The sequence below is a fragment of the Monodon monoceros genome, unplaced genomic scaffold (genome assembly GCF_005190385.1).
Source record: "Monodon monoceros isolate NGI ecotype Baffin Bay Population unplaced genomic scaffold, NGI_Narwhal_1 Super_Scaffold_3, whole genome shotgun sequence".
NCBI lineage: Eukaryota > Metazoa > Chordata > Mammalia > Artiodactyla > Monodontidae > Monodon > Monodon monoceros.
The window spans coordinates 95257266-95279219 of NW_021703780.1; the positions used below are offsets into that span (position 1 = coordinate 95257266).

The following is a 21954-nucleotide window of genomic DNA, read 5'->3' on the forward strand; positions in this document are numbered from 1 at the left end:
AGAAAATAAGACTAGAAATTTGCCTAAGTGATAAAGGAAAGTTGGGTCTCTGGGGATCTTATATTATACCAAGTTACTTATCCTAGATCTTAGAAATTATCTGAGAAGGAAAAAAAAGTATTTGCCATTTAATGACCATTATGATTAACCTAATTCTGTAATAATTGGAGAAGGGCATTAACTGTGGTATGGCATGCGAAACTAATCTTCCTGTTACATTTAGCTCAGTCCCTCATTAAGAGTAACAGCTCAGAATCTTTAACTACATTTTCAGAGTAGTATTGAACAATTAGAGAAGCTGTAAATATGGTCTTTAGTTTGGAGGAACAAGTCAAGAGATGGCTTAATATATATATGAAATAGACTTTTTCCTTTTGTTCTGTCTTTGGCTAGACGCAGTACTAGATTTCCTAGGATGTTAACTACTGAAGCATCTTACCAAGTCAGATAATAGAATTTCTTATTTTGGTCCTTTAAGAAGGGTGAACAATTATTAATACAGAGTAATAGTGAAGTCTGAATTGTAAATAGTACGGACTAGCCTCTTAAAATACTGCCTTGATCATTGTGATGCTGGGTTATAATCTTTCTATTCCCATCTTGCTTTTTTCCAAGTAGCAGAGTTCTGTGAAAATGGAAAACCTGCAGAAATATGACTTCAAATCTGATAGAAAATCCATTTCTTAGAGCTCTTTTTACCTGGTTATGGTTTAGGACTTATATCTGTATCTCATCTTTGTGTCTCCATTGGCAACAGTTAGAAATACTTAACTCATGTCCGTGTTACATTCTCCACATGTATCTGACCATCCTTAGTCTTGTTTTATACAGGCTCTGCTCAGGCACTTTTATCTATTTGTGTTATATTGGTCTTTGGGAAGACCAAGGCTATGTATGCTGACTTATATATCAAATTATCTTACTTAAATTGGGTCTTTTAAAATTAAGTTTTAATCACAGATTTAATAGTTGCTGTTAATGTATCAAGATTATATTACACAACAAGACTGTAACTTTTTATGGGACAAAATTAATGAAATTGGGCCTTATATAGAAATTGAACTCAGCTTTATCCTAGATGGGGAAGGAGAAGATTTTTTAGATTGGTTAGAAAGTACTCATATAGTACAGGACCTAAGAAGATTTCCATGATAAAACAAAATTGTAATAAATTTCTGAAAATCCCTCAGAGAAGAATATAATTTAAACAGATGAAAACAACCATCCTCCATGGGATTAGTTAGAACAGTGTACATTCTTAATAGGCTTACTCTTTCATATCTGATTAAAGGAGGTAAAAGCTTCATAAGTTTAAAACAGTAAAAAGCTGCATGGGTATATTTGCACCCAGATTCTTATAGAGTATTTGGCAGAATGTTTTATGATGTCTCTGTAGTTTCTAAATTAAATCGATTCACAGTTCTTAACTAGCATGTTATAGCATGTCTTTTGTTGGATTTTACTTCACTTGTTATTTTAGAATGGAAGCATTTATTACTGGCTAAGAAGCCTTTCGGTAGTATCCCTCCTTGCTCTCTCTAAATCTCTAAACTTACCTTGTAGGCATAATATGTGTGGGCATTTGGTTTCCCGTTCAGACTGAAAATGAAACACTGTGTTTTGCATTGATATTTCATGATGTGCACTGGAGTGTTGTTAATCTGTATATCTCTGTACATAGCACTGAAATTCAGTTGAACTAGTCCTCACTGAACATGTGTGCCCAGTACTGTGCTACAAGCTTTCTTCACACACACTGTCTCACCATTCATGATAACCCTGTGAGGCTGGGATTATTGCTCCAATTTACAGATCCAGAAGCTTTGGCTCAGAAGCGTTCAGTAACTGGCCCAGAGTTAGGCGTCTAGTTAAAGAGACACAGCCAAGTTTCAATCCAGGTCTTTGGACCCTAAAACCCAAATTAATTCCTTTCTCTTTCCCCATCGTAATGAGACCCTTTAAGACATTTCTGTTGCCCATCTCTGAGCTTCCTAAAAATCTCTTCAACACAGACTTTCAGGGAAGGGAGAAATGTTCTTTTGACCTTAATAACTGTAGCTAGAACTTGGGGAGAGGGGTTGTCTAAAGTTAATTTACTATCTGTAGGGGTGATTGGGATTTGTTAGATACAAATAGCTGTTCATGTTCCTTCTTTACAGGCCCTGAAATACTGTGTAGACGTACATATAGGGCCAGGGAGGAATGGGTTTGATCATGTTGCTGTGTTCGACCTTAAGCTAACCAAAGCAGCATCTTATTCCTTAGAATGACCTTGTCCTGGTTTTACTTTCCCTTTTTGTAGTCATCAGATCCAGAGTGTAAGTTCTTTTATGGGTGCATCTATTTGACACTGGAAATATAAGAAATTGACTTCTCTAGGAAGAAAGCACAGTGACCCCAAATGAGTCCTGTCATCTGCTCTGATGAAAAACTTGTATGTAATAAGGTATCTATAACAAAGGATTTTCACTCTTTTTGGCCTCCTGGCCTTATTTTCCCCATCTGTATAATGAGTGCGTTAAGACAAGGTAACCTCTGAGGTCTCTTCTATGTAAGGAGCTATGGTTCTGACAGTTTTCATCTTTATATCAGTATTCTGTATGTAGGAGAGTTAGTTCATTTTTGGTCTTGTTTTGGCTTTTCAGAGACCTGATCAAATCCTAAAATGCTGATGTGATTCAATAGATGCTAAGCTGTCTTTCTTAGGTACTTACTCACTCTTTACCCCCTCATGTTCATAATTTTATTCTTGCTTTCATTGGGCAGACCACATGGTCTGGTTTCCTCACATTATTTCCTAAGTTTCTAAGAGGGTAAATCTATTAGAATTTCTCTCTTTGGTAAAGAGAATATTTACTTACCTGTAATATTGGTTTTCTAAAGGTGTAAAGTTATAATCACCTTTGCTCTTCCTATTTGGGATAGGGTCTGACTCAGAAATTGATGTTTATCAAAATTCGATCTGTCTTATGTCAGGGCAAGAGAGCCACAGAGTGGTGAGCAACCTACAACTGTGTATCTTAAGAGAACACAATTACAGGTAAGAAATTTTCTCTTCCACAGGATGCATAATCTTATTACGCTAATCTCTGCAGACTTACTTTCTGACAAAAATCTATTTCCATCATTTTAGATTCCATTATTCACAACAAAAATGACTGATTAGAGAGCTCTTTTTTACTTTTTTTTGCCTTTTTGATTTCTGCAGAAGGTCATTTATTCAGGTGATGATTTGTATTATTCATGCATAATTTAACCAAACTACTTAACAAGGAGGGAAAACTCAGAGGATATTCTGAGAGTAGACTTTCTGGAAGCATTTCGGTACTTGTAGTGAAGAGCTCTTTATCCTCATCCAAAGTTTTCTTGTGAATCTTTTCGATTATTCAGATATGCCCAACACAGGGCAGACAACTCTTAAGAGATCTTTTATCTTCCTTCTATGCACTTATTTTATGTGCTAGTTTCATCCTGTGCGATCAGAGTCTCTCTTAAATAAATGCTAAGATTTCTTCCTTATCTTTTCCCATTTATCCCATTCTAAGCAATATGAAAAGTTAAATAGTAATCATTTTTTTTTTATTGGTTTGGGCTTTTTTGTGGGACTTCATTATGTGTAATCCAGGTTTTCTCAGTTATGCCCCATAAAGGGAATTGATGGGGCACTATCCTAGAATGCTGAAACACAAGACAAAAACTACTTGACTGTGGACCCGAATGAATGCATTGTATTGCATCTCTCACCAGTTGATATGTAATGACCTGGTTAATGCATTTAAAATAGGTGACCTAAATAGTTTTAAATGATTATTGATAATTCCCTGGTTCTTTTCCCATTATAGCGCTGGATAAAGCAAGCCTTGGAAGAAGGGATGACCCAGACATCATCTGTACCCCAAGAGACTAGAACTCAGCACCTATACCAAAGTAATGAGAATAGTAATTCTTCTAGTATCTGCAAAGACAATGCAGGTATGTGTGGCAGACCTTTCTGAATACATGAGCAATGATTATTTTGGGTCTACATAAAAAATTTCACTGAGTACTTTAAAAAGTCTGATACAAAAAAAAAAGAAATAGCATTGTTCTCTAAATAGTTACTTTACATCTGTCTTTACAGAGGAAGAGAGAGATCTCAAGTCAGGGATCAGTATTCCCAGGACGACAAAGAAGGAACTAGACAGTGTACAGATAACAGCAGAAATGGTTAAAAAAAGGTTAGATACATTTAAAGTAGTAAGTTTAGGAAATCTATATCCATATTTATAAGAGGGGAAATAAGCAAGAAAGATGCGGGGCACAATTCAGGAAAGAGTCAAAATCGTAGGTGATTGAGTTGGGTGGGACTTGGTTGAAGGGGCAGGGGATGAGTGAAGTAAATAAGAAATTATTATGAATTGGTTGTTTTCAAACTGGAGGGTCATGTAAAATCATCTGGCCCACTGGTTTTCCAGTGACTCTTGCAGGGGTTTTAATTGAATTGCAGTTGAAAGCACTGGTGTATGGACTTGATACCAGCTTAACTTATTTTGGGATAGTCTTATTACTGGTTTCTCTTGGCCAGTATTACTTTAATTGAAAAGTTCTGTGTGATTCCTCTTAGTTTATTTATCTGTAAATCAATTTTGTGAATATTATGCAATCAAAACAAAATACCAAAATAAATAAGATGCTAAAAGTCACATAGTAATATTTCCGATTTTCATAAAAACCACTTCTTTGTTTCTGTTTATTGTCTGAGTAAATATGAACTTGAATTAAATAAAGAGATTTGTACTAGGAATATCTGCTTTATATTAAAACTTTGTGTAATACTGTATTTGGGGGAAAAATAGGCTACTAAAAACAGATTTTTTTAAAATTATTGACTTTGTTTTTCTATCCCTAGATTGGATTATACCTTGTAAGTTATCGCATGTGTAACCTCAGGATAATAAGATCCCAGTGTAGAACATCTGGAAGATAAATGATACCATGTATTTAAAATATCTTATTCTCTTCACCAAATATTAGGGAGATTTACTCAAACCAGGTTAACATAAAGAAATGCTGGTAAAAGATTTCCATCAATATTATCAATTTATTGGCAGCTTTTACAGTACGGTGAGAGTATAACTTAACTGAAATCTTCTATCTAGTATACACACATATGTATGTGTATGGTCTGTGTGTGTGTGTGTGTGTGTGTGTGTGTGTGTGTGTATTTGAGGATGGGAAAGGGAGGCTGTATTAGCAATTCATGTCCTGACTGGCAAAGACTCATAGGGAAAGATGCCTTTGTTATTACGTGCCCTGGTTGGAATGGAATTAGGACTGTTAGTCACCAACCTTTATTGAACTTCTCTCGTCTCTAGCAGTGAGAAACATTCAGAGGACACACCTTGCCCTTCAGGAACAACGTAAACGGGAAAATATTTAATTACAACCAAGCAGGGCTTCCCTGGTGGCGCAGTGGTTACGAGTCCGCCTGCCGATGCAGGGGACACGGGTTCGTGCCCCGGTCCGGGAAGATCCCACATGCCGCGGAGGCTGGGCCCGTGAGCCATGGCTGCTGAGCCTGCGTGTCCGGAGCCTATGCTCCGCAACGGGAGAGGCCACAACAGTGAGAAGCCCACGTACCGCAAAAAAAAAAAAAAAAATACAAGCAATACTCAAATGAGTGACTTGGTATATTGCTACAAGTTAGTGTAAATCCTGAGGAATTATTTTTATTTGGTTTCTTTGGTTTTGTTTTTTTCCTCTCAAAAAGATCAAGAAAATATTAATCAAGAAAGGGAAAAAAGAAAACAAAAAGGGATACAAATTGGTGTAGTAGAAAGAATCCAACAGACCTGAGTTTGAAGACCATCTCTACCCTTTACTAACTATATGATGTTGGGCAAGTTATAAAGTTATCTCTGAGCCTCATCTGTGAAATGGGTATAGTAATATCTGCTTTGTAGAGGTAATATGAGATTAAATTAAGGTACATAAATTACCGTATCAGACCCTTAATAGGAATTATTATTGTCATTATCTACAGATTTCTTGTCGAACATCTATGGAACATTTACAGAAATTAGTCATATACTAGGATACATTAAAGATTCTAAGTTCCTAGAAGCTAAAGTTGTATGGAAATAAATGGTATTACTCTTCAGGCAGGGGAGGACATAATGTTCATTATTTGTAAATGATGTGGATATCTATCTAGGAGAGCCTAGACAATCATTTGAAAAAATTAACAGGAGTTCAACAAAACTGCTGGATATGGAAAAATTAATACCATTTATGTACCAAGAAAATGAAGAAAAATTTTTCATTGCCAAACTTAACAGAACTGAGAAACTGCCTAGGAATAATGGTAGGGACATGTAAAGCAAATCATTACTGAGAAATATTTTTTTAAGTCTGGAGGAAATGAAGGGAACTCCCATACTGATTAATGGAAAGAAGAAATATAATGAGTCAGTTTCTTTCCTGGCTTCAGATAGTTTCCATCAAACTAGTTTGTTTGGGGGTTTGATTAAATGATCTTGGAAGTTTATCATAAAAAGCAAACATGAAAATAAGAAAAAATTGAAAAAGTAATGACAAAGAAGTACTTTACCTAGAAGTGTAAAACTAACTTCTATTATGAATCTAGAAGCTGGTAATTAGTACAGGTGCAATAATGGATGTATATATGGAACAGAATAGCCAGAAGCAGGCCTTATGTAAGTGAAAGATTTGGTAAATTATTCTGGAATTTTTACTTGCATGGGGGATGAGAAAGATTTAGATCTTTGCCAAAGTAAATTCTATGTGCATTCAGTGTTTGGGGTTTTGTTTTTGTTTTTGCGGTACGCGGGCCTCTCACTGTTGTGGCCTCTCCCGTTGCGGAGCACAGGCTCCAGACGGGCAGGCTCAGCGGCCGTGGCTCACGGGCCTAGCCACTCCACGGCGTGTGGGATATTCCCAGACCAGGTCACGAACCCGTGTACCCTGCATCGGCAGGCGGACTCTCAACCGCCGCGCCACCAGGGAAGCCCCCATGTTTTTAAATTAAAGTTAAATAAACAATGTTTCTATGTCCTTAGTTCTCTGAATTAATAGAGGACAAAAATATTGGGAGAAAGGATTTGCAACAAAAATGACAGGGAAGGGCTTCCCTGGTGGCGCAGCGGTTGAGAGTCCGCCTGCCGATGCAGGGGACACGGGTTCGTGTCCCGGTCCGGGAAGATCCCACACACCGCGGAGTGGCTGGGCCCGTGAGCCATGGCCGCTGAGCCTACGCGCCCGGAGCCTGTGCTCCGCAATGGGAGAGGCTACAACAGTGAGAGGCCCGCGTACCGCAAAAAAAAAAAAAAAAAATATATATATATATATATGACAGGGAAGTAATACCCCTACTAGCAATTTGGTAAGATTTATCATGCATTTTATTTTTTTAGTTTATTTATTTTTTTTGGCTGCATTGGATCTTTGTTGCTGTGCACAGGCTTTTCTCTAGTTGCGGCAAGTGGGAGCTACTCTTCCTTGCAGTGCGCGGTTTCTCATTGCAGTGGCTTCTCTTCTTGCAGAGCACAGGCTCTAGGCGTGTGGGCTCAGTAGTTGTGGCTCCCGGGCTCTAGAGCGCAGGCTCAGTAGTTGTGGCGCACAGGTTTAGTTGCTGCGCGGCATGTGGGATCTTCCCGGACCAGGGCTCAAACCTGTGTCCCCTGCATTGGCAGGTGGATTCTTAACCACTGCACCACCAGGGAAGTCCCTGTCATGCATTTTAAAAATTCATTCCTTAACCTGGTAGTTGTTGTTCTAGGTACTTGTTCTGTAGAAATAGGTGTGGACCAAAATTTTTATACGAAGTGTTAGTCATGGAATTATTAATTGCAAACACATGCAGGATAAAAACAACCTGGGTTTCAACAAATAAAGAAATGTTAGAATTTGTGGTTTATCTTCTATTACACATACTTTTGGTGGAATACTATAGGGTAGCATTAAATTTTTTGCTCTATTTTATCAAATTAACCTCCAAAAAATAGCACAGTACTACTTTTGAATTAGATTTCACTGATCTGAATCTTGAATCTGTAAGAATATTAAAAGAATAGTATATTATGATGAAATAAAATTTTTCCGTGGAATGTAAAGGTGGTTGGTTCAGTATTTGAAATTTTATTCATATAATTTATTAGCCAGCCAAATGGAGAAGGGGGAGTAATAGCACAGTAACTGTGAATTTAATGATAAATCTAATAACATACTGAATGATTTTTTATTTTACATCTATCTGAAAACAATTGCCAGTTATGTTTCCTGGTGAAAACTAGTTAGATTAAACTTTTAAATTGGTTATCAACTTATCCCAGTATTACCATTCTTATATAACAACATCTAGAATTGTTACCCAAACTGATTACCAAAAAGAAAATCTATGAGATAAAAGTTTTGGTAAAGAGGATGTATTTGTTGCCATTGTATACAAATAATATGCTGCTCTACCTGGAAAAGCCAAGAGAATTAACTGAAAAACTGGTAGAGATCAATAGGGTAGCTGGGTACAAAAATATGTAAACATTTTCTTACATGTTAGCAATAACATTTAGGTAATACACAGGGAGAAATACATCCAGTTCACAGTGGTAACAGAAGATAGTGAACACTGGAGAATAAACCTAATTAGAAATGTGGCAGATCTATAATGAAGAGGAATATAAGGAATTCCTTGGCGGTCCAGTGGTTAGAACTCCACACTCTCACAGCTGCGGGCCTGGGTTCAATACCTAGTCAGGGAACTAAGATCCCACAAGCTGCGCAGCGGAGCCAAAATAATAATAATAATGAGGAGGAGGAATATAAATGAAGGCATGAGTAGCTAAAAGATCGTGCCACGGTGCTCAGTTAGAATTCTTGACAAATTACTCATGAATTTAATACAACCCCAGTCAGCCTTGGGGAGGGGGTAGTATCAGCATAGTGTTTGTTAGTTTGTTTTAAAGTTGTTTGTTTTTTGATGTGGACCATTTCTAAAGTCTTTATTGAATTTGTTACAATATTGTTTCTGCTCTATGTTTTGGTTTTTTGGCCGTGAGGCATGTGGGATCCCAGCTCCCTGACCAGGGATCGAACCCGCACCCTCTGCATTGGAAGGCAAAGTCCCAACCACTGGACTGCAGGGAAGTCCCAGTATCAGCATAGTTGACAACTGATTTCTACAGTTCATTGACATGAACAAGTGTGCTAGAATAGGCAAAATATTTTGGAGAGCTAGAGTAGAATAACTGGAATTGCCCAAACAATTTTACTAAAAAGTGTACAGAATAACATTCAGAACTAAACCCAGTATCTAGTCGGAAAAATGTCATATTTCAAATCAATAGAGAAATATGATTATTCTGTAATTACAAAAGAATTTGGAAGAATATGCTAGCCATTTGGCCTGTGAAAAGGATAGAACATACTAGTACCCAAACTACTATATGTTCTGAGTTGAATTCAAAAATTAAACATGGAGATAAAGGGAAAATTCGTCAGTATTTTTATTGTCTTGGGGTGGGGTGACAAAAACATGACATCAGAGGCAGAAAATAAAGGAAATGGTTGATATATTTGACTAAATAAAAATATAAAACATTGTGTAGCCCAAGACTATTAATAAAATTAAAATATAATTGTAACATTTTTGTCATTGTAATGGAAGGATTTTTACTATGTATTTCTGATTGAAAATAGTAGGTTATTGTCCAGTGTGATTTAGACAGGGTGAGTAAGGACATGTCAGGAAAGAGTTCTAGATGAAAATACACCAGCATATTAACAATGAATTAATTTGTGGATATGATTTCAAGTTATGTATATGTTTCAATATGTGGGTGTTTGTTTAGATAACCTTGGGAATTATTTGAGTAAAGGTAAAAAACCATAAAAGATAGGTTTAACCACATGAAATTTGATAGCTGTGTATGGCAAAAAGAAGAAAAATGAAACTTGAAAAAAACAATTTTGTAAATATAGTGCCGTTCATAGAAAAAAGTACGCAGATTACCACTGGCCCATAAACCTCATGAGGGCAGGTGTCAGGTCTCTTGTTGAATATATCATAATAAGTACTCAGTAAATATATTTTAAATGAATGACCTTTAAGTTGATTTGGGGGGTGGGAGAGTTCATCTGAACTTTATAACTTTTCTACAATCAACTTTATCACTTACATAATTACCTTTAGTAGTTACAGCGTTGGACCTAGCAGTATAGCAGTCTTTTGAAAGATTCACTGTTTAAGACTCTCAAAATATATAAACCTAACTATAAGTCATGAATCACATGTTTGTTTGTTTATACCTAGGCACTTTTCAAAAGGAGAAAAGAAAAATGAGTATCTGGAACAGAAGGAAAATAGAAATATACTTCTAATCTAGGAAATTTTTTTAATTTTTATATATATGAAAGGAGAAATATGTATCTCCAGTGTTTTTTGCTTTTATTTCTTGTCTCTGCTTCAACCTCTACTGCCCTAGTTCAAGCCTCATAACTCTTTCTGTTTACTTCAATAACTCCAAATAGTTTCCCAGTGTCCATTCTCATCCTAACCATTGCTACCAGGAGAATCTTTCTCAAGCACAGCTCTGATTACTGTCCGAAAACTTTTCCTCAAAGACTTGGGGTAAATGTCACTCCTTCCACCAAGCCTTGGGGGTATAATTTAACCTAATGATTAAAAATGTAGATGGGAACCAGGTGACCTAGTCTTTCTCTCTTTATACATCAAATTCCTTATCTGTAAAGTGGGGATAATAATAGTACTGGGTTTATAGAGTTACTCAAATTACATCTGATAATTCACATAAAGCACGTAGTATAGTGCCTGGTGCGTAATAAGCACTTAAAAGCATTTTTTTTTTTTTTTTACTAACATAGCAGTATGATCACCTCTGTTGAGGTTCTTAAACTTATATTACACATTTTATATATGTTTTCTTTTTCTTACACATTTGTAAACTCATTTAAAATAGAATACATGATAACCATTTTCCCCCACTTACCTGATTCAGTGGTTTCCATATTGTAGGTATTTAGTAAATGAATAGCTTTGAACTGTAAACGAATAAAAATAGATTTTTCCTTTGAGAAAGTGAGACAGGTGCATTGGCCTGAGTGGTCAGTAAAATTTATAGTATATTAACTTCCTTTCTAAGTGGAACTAAGAAGTGTACAGTAGAAAGTAGGATATTCCAATCAGAAAAAGAGTACCACCCTACTTTTTGAAAATGATTGGGAGAAGTTTCTGTAGAAATGATTTCACACTTGAAGCACTATAAAACTAAGGGCTCAACAAGGATCAACTAATCATGTGTAACCCTTTCCTACTAAAACAGAATATTACATAAAGAGCTGCTAAAGAATGGCAAAAATACATAAAAGCTTGAAACTGAGCTGGTGACGTGGCAATTCAGTAGAGGGTGATTTTAGCAAAGAGATTAGAGATGTTCAGAAATTCAGTGTGAAAAAACTAAATTTATATTTTCCACTACAAGAGATTAAATTAGCTCCAGGGATTAGTTATCAGAAGGGTCAAATTCATCTGGTGATTTTCTGGGAGGTAGAGAATTTTGAGAATTACTGTAAGTGTGACAATTAAAAAGTCTTTGGGCTTTTGGTTTGATTGCAGGAGATAACAATGGGATGAGGCAAAAGTGGAGTTACCAGCCATTGTGGGCTAGAGATTAATAATGGCTTCACTATGAAGCAGCCGTTGAGGATGTAATTTCAGACCTCTCATCCAAGCTTTGTATTTCACAGACTTGTTGAGCCCATTAAAGAAATGGAAATCTCGCTATCTGATGGAGCAGAATGTTACCAAGTTACTGCGGCCTCTTTCTCCAGTCACACCACCCCCTCCCAATCCAGGCTCAAAGAGCCCCCAGCTGACCACACCTGGCCCATCTCACCCAGAAGAGGAGTGTCGAAATGGATACAGCCTCATGTTCTCACCAGTCACGTCTCTTACTACTGCTAGTCGCTGCAATACTCCTCTGCAATTTGAGGTGATTTGGGTTTGGTTGTCGGGAGTGCTGAATATGAAAATCATTATTTGCACCTCCTCATTTCAAATACATCACTCCAAATGTTTCTTTACCATGTTCTTCGCCCATCTTAGCAAGAGAATGGGAAACCTCAGGGTCATTGTGACCTATTACCTGGTAGCCTCTCATCTTGGCAGTCCCCATACTTCCCAAAATAGGAATAGTGCTCCCACAGGTGACACTCATCTTATCTTTTGCATGCAATTCATCAACCTCCATTACTTTAGGTGGTAATCGTGCTAGATCTTTATCTTTACTGTATACCTTGGTTAAAATAGGCCTCTAGCTGCTTAGTAACCATTAATGACACCTGCCTGAGAGCTCAGGTTATACTGATTGGTTGTGCCTCCATTTCTAGGCCTTTAAATAAGTGAAGTGTCTGTTATTTTGCATTCTGTTATTTTGCATTCTCGTGTGCCTAAGTAAACAGATTTAGAAAGCACTGAGGTATGGTTTATGGCAATTTAGGGGTTTTTTTCATTCCCAGATTACTTTTCCTTCTCCTCATGTGTTAGGAATGAGAAGTAGAAAGAGCCTAGCAACATGCATTTATAAGAACCAGATTTATTACACTCGCTCTCTGGTCAGCTGTTTCAAAAACTTACTTCTGAATTGCTTTAGTATTCAAGTTTGAGTGACAGCAGCTTTACTGAATAGAATCCGTGTGCGTGCGTTAAAAAAAAAACCTCATCTATCGCATGTTGCTTTGATTTATAATTAAACAGACACTATCTATTCCTTCTCAGAAAAATTTGTTCTGATGACTAAACACTCACCTCTGACCCTACCTTGCACTTTTCCAGATGTGTTCTTTGATAAAGGTGAATGTTCTAATCAGTGCCATCCTACCTATTCAGTTTTTATGAGAGCATGGAGATTTAAAAGACCTGAACCTTTAAATGACTAACTCAGAAAGAGGAAACTTAGCAACCTTGAAAGTAAGAGACAGCTGTATTCTGTACCTGAACTCGACCATATTAACTTACTTTTGGAGCAAACCTTTTTGAGAAGGCGAACAGAACCTTCTGGTTACATTTGATTTCTAGGGAAGTTACCCTTTACCAAATTCCCTGTGGCGTTCTTTTTAGTCAGATAGCAAAACAGCTGATATGGGCCTTACTAACTTTACTTGGATCTAACTGCAGTTGATTTTTCATTTAGCAGCCAAAGTTTGATGGTAAAATTTCGTGAGAGGACGTTCTCACTGGGAGGCAGTAGATTCTAGGAGTAGAATTTCATACTTTATTATAATTAAAGGTGAAATTAGAAGGTGGGTTGCCATCTAGAACATCCGGGTTTAGCACTCAGTGTATTTCCTACCCCTTGCAGCGTTTTGGATAACTGAAATTCTATGCAAATGTAAGGTGTTTTTATTTTCTATTTTTTTAAATCAGAGATCATTTTAGTGATGCGTAGTCTAAGCATAATGTTAGGATACCAGGAGGGAAAGAAAACATAATACATTAAGTAGCCTATCCTTTCAAAAAGTTCAGTGCATGTTTTCACTGTTTTAGTCTCATGATTTAACTAAGAAAATTTGGCCTTTTTCATCAATTCAAAAAACAGATTTCATCATCCCAACCATCTTTATCACCATTTTAATTGCTATACTCTTTCCTATATTCTAGTATGGGGAGGTGGGGAGCCTTATTTCCATCCAAGACTATGACACAGAGAAATAGCAGAAAGGTGTCACAAGTAAAGATCAGCTTGGTTGGGGGAAGAATATTTTTGAAAGGAGGAAAGTGAGAAATGCTAAGGGAATGAGTTGAAAAGACATGTAGTAGAAGAGAAGCAAGATCATGAGGAAAGGGAAGCATCAAAAAAAAAGTGAAAGCAACATTGAGAGGCCAAGTTTAATGAACCCCTCCTTTCCAGCAGAATAACGCTTCCCTTGTCTTCCTGCCTGGAGAGCCATACCCCACTATCCATCTCGCACATACTACCACCCCACCAAATAAAGTGAACACCAGTACCCCTGCTCTGCTAAAACAGCCTCATTTCCTGCCCCAGGATGGGCCAGCCACCCAGGCCACAGCTGTCCAGAGCCTGTGATATTAGAGGCCCTCCCCTACCTTGCCCCTGAATCCTTGTCACAGCTAGCACTGTCGTTCTCTGCTTTTTACCCTTCATACCTTCCCATCTGAACTTACTGCCCAGTTCCTGTTTCATACGGGAGTGCTGCCTCATGCAAAAGCCGCCCTAATGGTAGCCCTGTTTAGGACCAGAGACTGGAAGTGTACACATCTGCCGTTTTTTTCTTTTCTTTTCTTTTCTTTTTTCCCTCTATTCCTCAAAGTACAGTGGATTTTAATATCGGAAGAACCTTAGTGGGGGTGGTCAGATCCAGTTGGATTATGTTAAGAACCATCTAGCCTATGAGCTAGAGAATCCATCAATCATAACTTCTGCAACTGTCATTCAAGAGGAACTGGCCATCTTCCTAGCCCTGTCAGCCCCCAACATGCTAAGCAGTTTCCCTGGGTAATGGTGGCAGGCCTGAGTCACACAGGAGAATTGAGGAAATGTGACATTCAGAATAGGGTGTGGGGTGAAGAGAAAAGGTGCCCCTAAGCATGAGGAATGAGTGGTAGGGTGCCCCTCAATAACAAGTACTGTAGGAAATCTCTTCTAACATAGTAAGACATATACTGTAATAGTGTAAAATCTTACCAATTTAACTCTTGGTATCTGCTTGAGATGTTTACTTACAGCATGATACATAACCAGTTTATCCTTAAATGCTTTCAAAGACGCCAGGAAGCATTTTAACAAGTCATTCTGTCCATCGAGATGAATTCTGCATTTGAACATTTCCCTTGTGCCTTCTTACCCTTCTCCCTGCCCCACCCCCCAAAATTTGTGGCTAACCATCTATGCTTGCTTTTTTTTGCTTTATTTTTTGTTTGTTTTGTTTTGCTTCTTTGAGTAGATGAATAACAAGATGCTTTTCCTCCTCTAGAACATATCCTCCCCTGAGAGTTCCCCTGCGAATAGGCCCGAGTCCCTGTCACCCGAGGTAGTTATCACACCATCTCAATCACACTTGGAGGCTGAGAGTGAGTGTGCATGAGTGTGCTCCTGCCTGTGTGGGGAGGGCTGGGGGATCTGAGTGAATGGGGCGATGGGCTGGAGGGTGGCCGATTGGTCACTGTAAGTTGAATGAATCTTCCCATGTGTGCCTGTGGTTACTCAGAACTCTCAATGTAGATGGAGGAAAATGAAGTAGTTGTGTGTGTGTGTGTGGGGGGGGTTTTTTTTTTGTTTTTTGGGGGGGGGGGGGGGGGAAGGGTATGGCTGAAGAGTTTTCTTAAAGAATAGAATCTAGAAATCAAGTTTAAAGGAGCTGAAGATGCGGTGGGAACCTTGTTAAAGAAAGTCTAACAGTGTGTTTGTTAAATAAGGAGGGTTATATCAACAGTTGGTAGGAGCTGTTTTTTGATCTTTATTATCTTGGGCTGATAAAGGAGCAGCTTATATTGGAAAAGTTAGGCAGTGATTTATGCCTTATTCCCGGGTTAATCTGACAGCTGTTTAACTGGATGTTCTGAGCTTTGGTTGATAGATTAAGCAGCTTCTTTAGAAAGAGTCATGCCTCTCAGCTTAAGTCAGCCCATGGCTTCTGTGACTCAGGGCTCCATTCTGCAGTGCTTGGGAAATGGTTGCTGTACAAATGGTATCTCTTAGAATATCAAATCCTACTGCTATGGAGATGTTAAATTCAGATTTTAGTGCTAGAGTTTCTTAACTGTTAAAAGATTTGGACAAACGTAGTAATGATTAACTCCATGAATCCACATGGAGCCTTTTTCCTCTTAAAGAGAAAGTTATAGTCTCTCATAACCTTTCAGAAATTAACTAAACTGTTAACCCCACACCCTTCCAGTAAAAAGTTAGTGCTAAAATCAGTGACAGGTGACCAAATTCTGAATCAGTAGGATTTTATAGATCAATGTGAAACTGAAGAAGATTGTATTCTAGTGTACTAGAGGTCTTCTGGGTGTTTTTTACTCTATTTTGTAAGGAATGTAAAGCTCTCCCTCAGTTGCTAAAGATTCTAAGATAGCATAATTTGGAGGCTGACATGGTGTGTCATCTGGGTTTCTGGTACTATTCTTTCTAGAGAGTTAGCTATAGCTGACACAGTGGCAGAAAATCTTGATGTTAGGAGGTAATGATGACCAAGTAGATGGGTTTATTTTTGGTACGTTTCAGCATTTCAGATGCTCTGCAGTGATGAGCATTAGTGGTCTTGTGGTATGTTAACATACGTTAGAGGATGCAAAAAGAATAATTGAGTGGCCAGAAAGTTTTATGAGAAATACATACTTAATAGTGAAAGTGAGTGAAGAACTGGTTGGTTGATGTCGTTAACTAATACCATTCTTCTTTCCTGAACCAGTAACTTAAATACTTGACTTTTCGTCTACTTTCTACTTTCTTTCACCCTTTTCCCTCCTCCCACCTTCCATCAATATTAGTTTAGAAATGAATAACACCAGAAGCCAGTTATCTTAAGACACTATTCTCACCTCTGTGGCTCCATGGGGCTCAGGTAATCCCTAATTATACTGCCAGTCCCTGAATGTAGTGCACGGTGACTCAGCAAACCTGATGAAAGGCTAAGCAGGCAAAATAGTCACATTTGGCCAGTTATCTAATTCTGACTTTCCCAGTATTCTCCTCCAGAAAGACTTTAAAACAATTTGGGGAAGGCCAGGATTCTTTGGTAATCTGGCGTGTATACACTGGTATTACATGGGACCTTTACAGATGTTAATGGCTTTCTCTCTTCTGCTTTCGTCCCTCTTACCTATTCTTATTCACCTGTGCCCCCTCACTTCCCTTCTTTTCTGCCCTTTGACTTTTTCCTTTCTCCTCTACCCCATGTCTCCGTTGATTTTTATTCTTTCAGCTTTGTCACCGAAAAGACCTGGACTTGACAAAAGTAGGCTACCTTGACTCCAACACTAACAGCTGTGCTGACAGACCTTCCCTGATAAGCTCGGGTCATTCTGACCTGGCTCCTCATCCCTCTGTCGGACCCACCTCTGAGACTGGCTTTACAAGCAGGAGTGGAGATGGACATCAGACCCTTGTGAGAAACTCGGACCAGACATTTCGGACAGAGTTTAACTTGATGTATGCCTACTCCCCATTGAACGCTATGCCTCGAGCAGATGGATTGTATCGAGGGTCTCCCCTAGTAGGGGATAGGAAGCCTTTACATTTGGATGGGGGCTATTGTTCCCCTGCAGAAGGGTTTCCCAGCAGATATGAGCATGGTTTTATGAAAGACCTCTCTCGTGGATCCATGTCACCTGGTGGCGAAAGGGCTTGTGAGGGAGTCCCATCTGCCCCCCAGAACCCACCACAGAGGAAAAAGGTAAGTGTTTCACATTTTATAGGCTCTTTTGAAGAACTTTAACTGAATAATTCAACAGATATTTACTGAGTTACCACTGTGTTTTCAGCACTGTTCTCAGTGTGAGGAAAATGAAGATAAGTAAGACAGTCTCTTGGCATGTCTAGTGAAAGACTGTTTTAATATAATTTGATGAGTGTTGTAAATGTTAAGCAAATTCAAATGCCTACCATGTATGTGCCATACACGTGGGTAGGCAATTCAAAGGATAAAGCAGTGAAAAAGAATAATGCTACTTACATGTTTTATATAGTACTTTTCATGTTCTAGGCACTGTTAAGCTCTTCTTATGCATTTAACCTCACAATAATCCTGTAAGATGGGTAATTTCCCATTTTGTAGATGATGAAACTTAGGCAAGTTGAGTAACTTGCCATGGTCACACAGCTAGTATATGGAAGAGCCAGGACACTACCCAGGTCTGTCTGATTCCAGATTGCATGCTCTTATTGCCACCATGCTATATTGCCTCCTAGGTTCCGCTCTAATGGAGCTTATAGCAAGTCAGACTGAGCTTAGCAGATAATTGTACTAATGATGAGAAAGGAGTTGTTCAGATGTGATGAGAACAACTTAACAGGAAATCTGACCAAGTCGGATATGTGGAGGGTACTTGAGAACAAACAAGAGGTTCATAGCCAAGTTTGAGGGGTGGTAGAGTGCAAGGTGACAGGTCACTGATTTGTCTCATCTCAAAACAGGAAGTAGGAATCAATCAGCCAACAAATTGAGGGGGTGAAGATCTTACAGAAGAGAGAGCAGAACAAGTAACTGTGACACTCCATTGAGTGGGCAGCAGGGATGTGATGTGGTTGCAGTTGAATGTTGCTATGGTGGCAGGTGAATAGTGGGGATAGTCAGGAGGAGAATACAGAGGTGGGCAGGGCCAGGTCGCAGAGATCTGGTTTGGGGCTTGACTTGTAGGTGATGCCTGGTCTATAAATTACAAAGCCAAAAGTGTGCTTTTTTTATGTCAGTGGTTTTCAACTAAGGGCATTTGGAAATGCATAGGAGTATTTTTGAGTTGTCACAGCAACTTCCATTTACTGGTCAGAGCTAGAGGTGTTTAATGTTGTGTGTGTATGTGACAGTCTCACATAATTGCAAAATGTCTGTGGTACTCTTGTTCAAATGTAGCCTAGTGGCTTTTTGTCTTTGCATTACAGTGAAATACGTTAACAGAATTTATTATTAACCCCTTTCCATGATTGTCTGTAGAAAATGCATACACAAAATTGTCTTAATTTGTGTTTTCATTATATTTTACATTTGAACAGATAAATGAGAGCCCTAAGTGGATAAAAGAAGGAGGAAACACTGGCAGATAATTTGTAACAAAATAGCATTGCGGGGAAAATTCCCTGGTGGTCCGGTGGTTAGGACACCGTGCTTTCACTACGGATCCAACCCTGGTTGGGGAACAAAGATCCCACATGCTGCGAGGCGCAGCCAAAAAAAAATAGCACTGGGTTTAGAATACTGTTGCATCAACAGCACTGACTAGCAGGAACAAAAGTGGAAACAGTCTTTGGATTTCTGGTTTCATTTATTATGTGCAAAAGTGATTGAAATCATGGTTTCATTTATTATGTGCAGAAGTGATTGAAATCATGCCGTCTTTGAAATCATGACCTGTTATTTCAGAAATATTGTTGAGCACCTGCTATCAACCAAGTTCTGCACTGTATGTTAAAGATAAAAAGCCAAATAAACTTGGTCTTTGCCCTTGTAGAACATGACAGTTTACAAGCATACAAGACATTGTAATAGGTAGACAGGCAGTGTAAGCACTGTGTGCTGTAACAGCAGAGAGGAGGTGTACTAGGCAGGGCAGGGAGGAGGGTTTTGTTGTGGCCGTCAGGAAAGAATAAGGCAGAGAATGGCAGATCGAGGAGAAGTTTCCAAGTACAGGCTTTCTAGAGCTGGCTTGCTAAAATATAAACAGGAAATCATTTCCTTTCTCCTTTTACACTAGTTTCTCTATGTGTAAAACAGTAACATTAATAAATCCCTGGATATATCTTGAAAATTTGAGCATATTTAAAAACACTGAAGCATTGGCTTTTTCTTTTTGTTTGTGTGTGTGTGTGTGTGTGTTTCGTTTTGTTTTTTTAAACAACTAACTAGGGATTTCTGGGGAGTGAGGAGGAGCTATCAGAATCACCTAGGAGACTTTTTCAAACTACACAGACTCCCAGCTCTTCACCTTCCCTTTTCTGGGTGCTACCGTTGTTCCAAATAGCTATGATAGCACACTTTTATTGAAGGGAACTGTAATCTCACAGGTTTTTCTGAAGGCAGAATAAAGGTTGAGATCTACTGGTGAATACCATTTTTCAAAAATGCCATCTCCTAGTATATTCTCTTTTCCTTACCAGTTTCTGACTGATTTAAATAAGTAGCTGTGCTCAGGTCTCTCTCACATTGGAAAAAGTCACCTGTTGGTGCCTGCTTTGTTTGCATGGCTTGCTAGCAGTTTACTAGGATTCCATCTTCTCTCCCCATTGCTAGTGATCCACTAATGATGTCTAGCTAGGGTCCTATTTCTTTTTTCCTTCCTAGGTATCCCTGCTGGAGTACCGCAAACGGAAACAGGAAGCCAAGGAAAATTCTGCTGGTGGGGGAGGTGACTCTACACAGAGCAAAAGCAAGTCTGCAGGAGCTGGGCAAGGCAGCAGTAACTCACTTTCTGACACTGGTGCCCATGGTGTGCAGGGATCCTCAGCCCGAACCCCATCTTCCCCTCACAAAAAGTTCTCCCCATCTCATTCCTCTATGTCTCATTTGGAGGCCGTAAGCCCATCGGATTCCAGAGGCACTTCATCTCACTGCAGACCTCAAGAGAGTATCAGCAGTAGGTGGTAAGTTTATGTTCGATGCTTTTTAATGATTAAATTCAGGAGGGAAGTAAACATCTAGGCTCTTTACCTAAGATGTATGGAAACACTTATCTGAGAAAGCCAGCCAACAGTGCTATCTACCCTATTCAGCTGATTTAATAGTATCAGCCACAATCCACCAGCCCTACAGAAGCAAAGAATTGCCACCGAGCCTGCAAAACACCATGTTGGATGGCATATAGCTGTGGACACAGTGGAGTTATTTTTTTTGCTGGGCACTAACACTGCCTCTTCTATTTTCTCATTTCGTGTGAAAGGTAAGTCAGGATTTGAGCTCAGTTCCCCTTAAATTAACAACAGATATCTCAGTTCCACACGGCTAGAATATACAGAGAGATGTGACACGTTCTGAAAGGATTTGTCTGGTTTAGGGGACAACGCAAATAAATAATACTAATGTCAAGTACTGAGTATCAAATGAGTGAAATAAAGAATGAGGCATTTTAGGGATCTTGAACTGAAGAAATGAGGTCTGAGAAAGGAGAGACATGGCTCAAGGGAGTAACGTTCATTCATCTGTGAAACAAACTGCTACCACGTGCCAGTCACATGAGTTCACAGAAGAGAAAATTAGCATTTCAAGATGGAGGTTAAAAGAAGTAAACAGCTTCAAATCCCCCTTTTCCTTAATTGCTATTTTTCTTTAGAAGTGTTTATTCTTAAGTGCCTGACATAGTTTGAGGCAGAGAAAATACCTTGTTTTAAATTGGTCCTGAAGAAAATAATGTTTAAAAAGAGGGTGTTCTAAGAGAAAACATTGTACAGTTTTTGTCAGAGCTTTGTTTGTTCCAGACTCTTATCTCTAAAGTCCTGTGGCATAAACCTCCACACCCTATTGCCTTCACAGGATGGTTCCCACATCAGTGGAACGACTCCGAGAAGGAGGGAGCATCCCCAAGGTCCTCCGAAGCAGTGTGAGGGTGGCCCAAAAAGGAGAGCCTTCTCCCACGTGGGAGAGTAACATCACAGAAAAAGACTCAGGTGAGCCAATGGCCTTCTGCCAACCAGGTACAGGGACACGAGCCAGGCTCTACACAATGCACATCAAATGCTGGGCTGAGGTGAGTCCATTTCTTATGCAGTTGGGCTCCCCTGTATGCAGAGTTCCAGCTCAGTCTTGCTTTCACTCTTTTGGGCTACAGCATTCTTAAGATCTAGCATTGCTTGCTCTTTGTCTGCTCTTTTTTCCCAAAGGATACCTTTATGTAACTCATCTCTCCAAAGCCCTGGGAATCACCTTGATGCAGGACGAAGAGAAAAAAGGAGACAGAAATCAGATCAGGCATTTAAAACACCCCATAATTAACCACTCCTTTTGCCCTTCTGGCATGCTGCACTCACCTGATTTGTCAGAAAGAGAGCGGCATGGGTTGGTGCTGGCATTGGTGATTTGAATGAACAATGGATCTCTCACACTTATTCTAAGAAAATAAGTTGATTTTGTATTACCTTCCAGACCCTGCAGATGGTGAAGGCCCAGAGACACTGAGCTCAGCACTCTCTAAAGGAGCAGCCGTTTACAGCCCTTCCAGATACAGCTACCAGGTGAGACAAGAAAGTGCTCATCTCTGGGCATAGGAATGTG

The 21954-nt window shown here is 39.0% G+C and overlaps 1 protein-coding gene across 14 annotated transcripts in view; it reads left to right on the plus strand.

The window, feature by feature from the left end:
- Positions 1-21954, plus strand: part of SETD5 (SET domain containing 5) — an 82142-nt gene that overhangs the window by 57262 nt on the left and 2926 nt on the right. For 8 of the 14 annotated variants that reach the window (XM_029244069.1, XM_029244072.1, XM_029244079.1 and 5 more), the window contains 7 exons: positions 3843-3972; positions 11761-12005; positions 15007-15063; positions 16960-17430; positions 20032-20330; positions 21217-21350; positions 21826-21914. In XM_029244069.1, coding sequence (XP_029099902.1) covers positions 3843-3972; positions 11761-12005; positions 15007-15063; positions 16960-17430; positions 20032-20330; positions 21217-21350; positions 21826-21914 — 1425 coding nt within the window. The remainder of the gene's footprint in view (positions 1-3842; positions 3973-11760; positions 12006-15006; positions 15064-16959; positions 17431-20031; positions 20331-21216; positions 21351-21825; positions 21915-21954) is intronic. The other 6 variants (XM_029244080.1, XM_029244077.1, XM_029244070.1 and 3 more) reach the window with 1 other exon arrangement.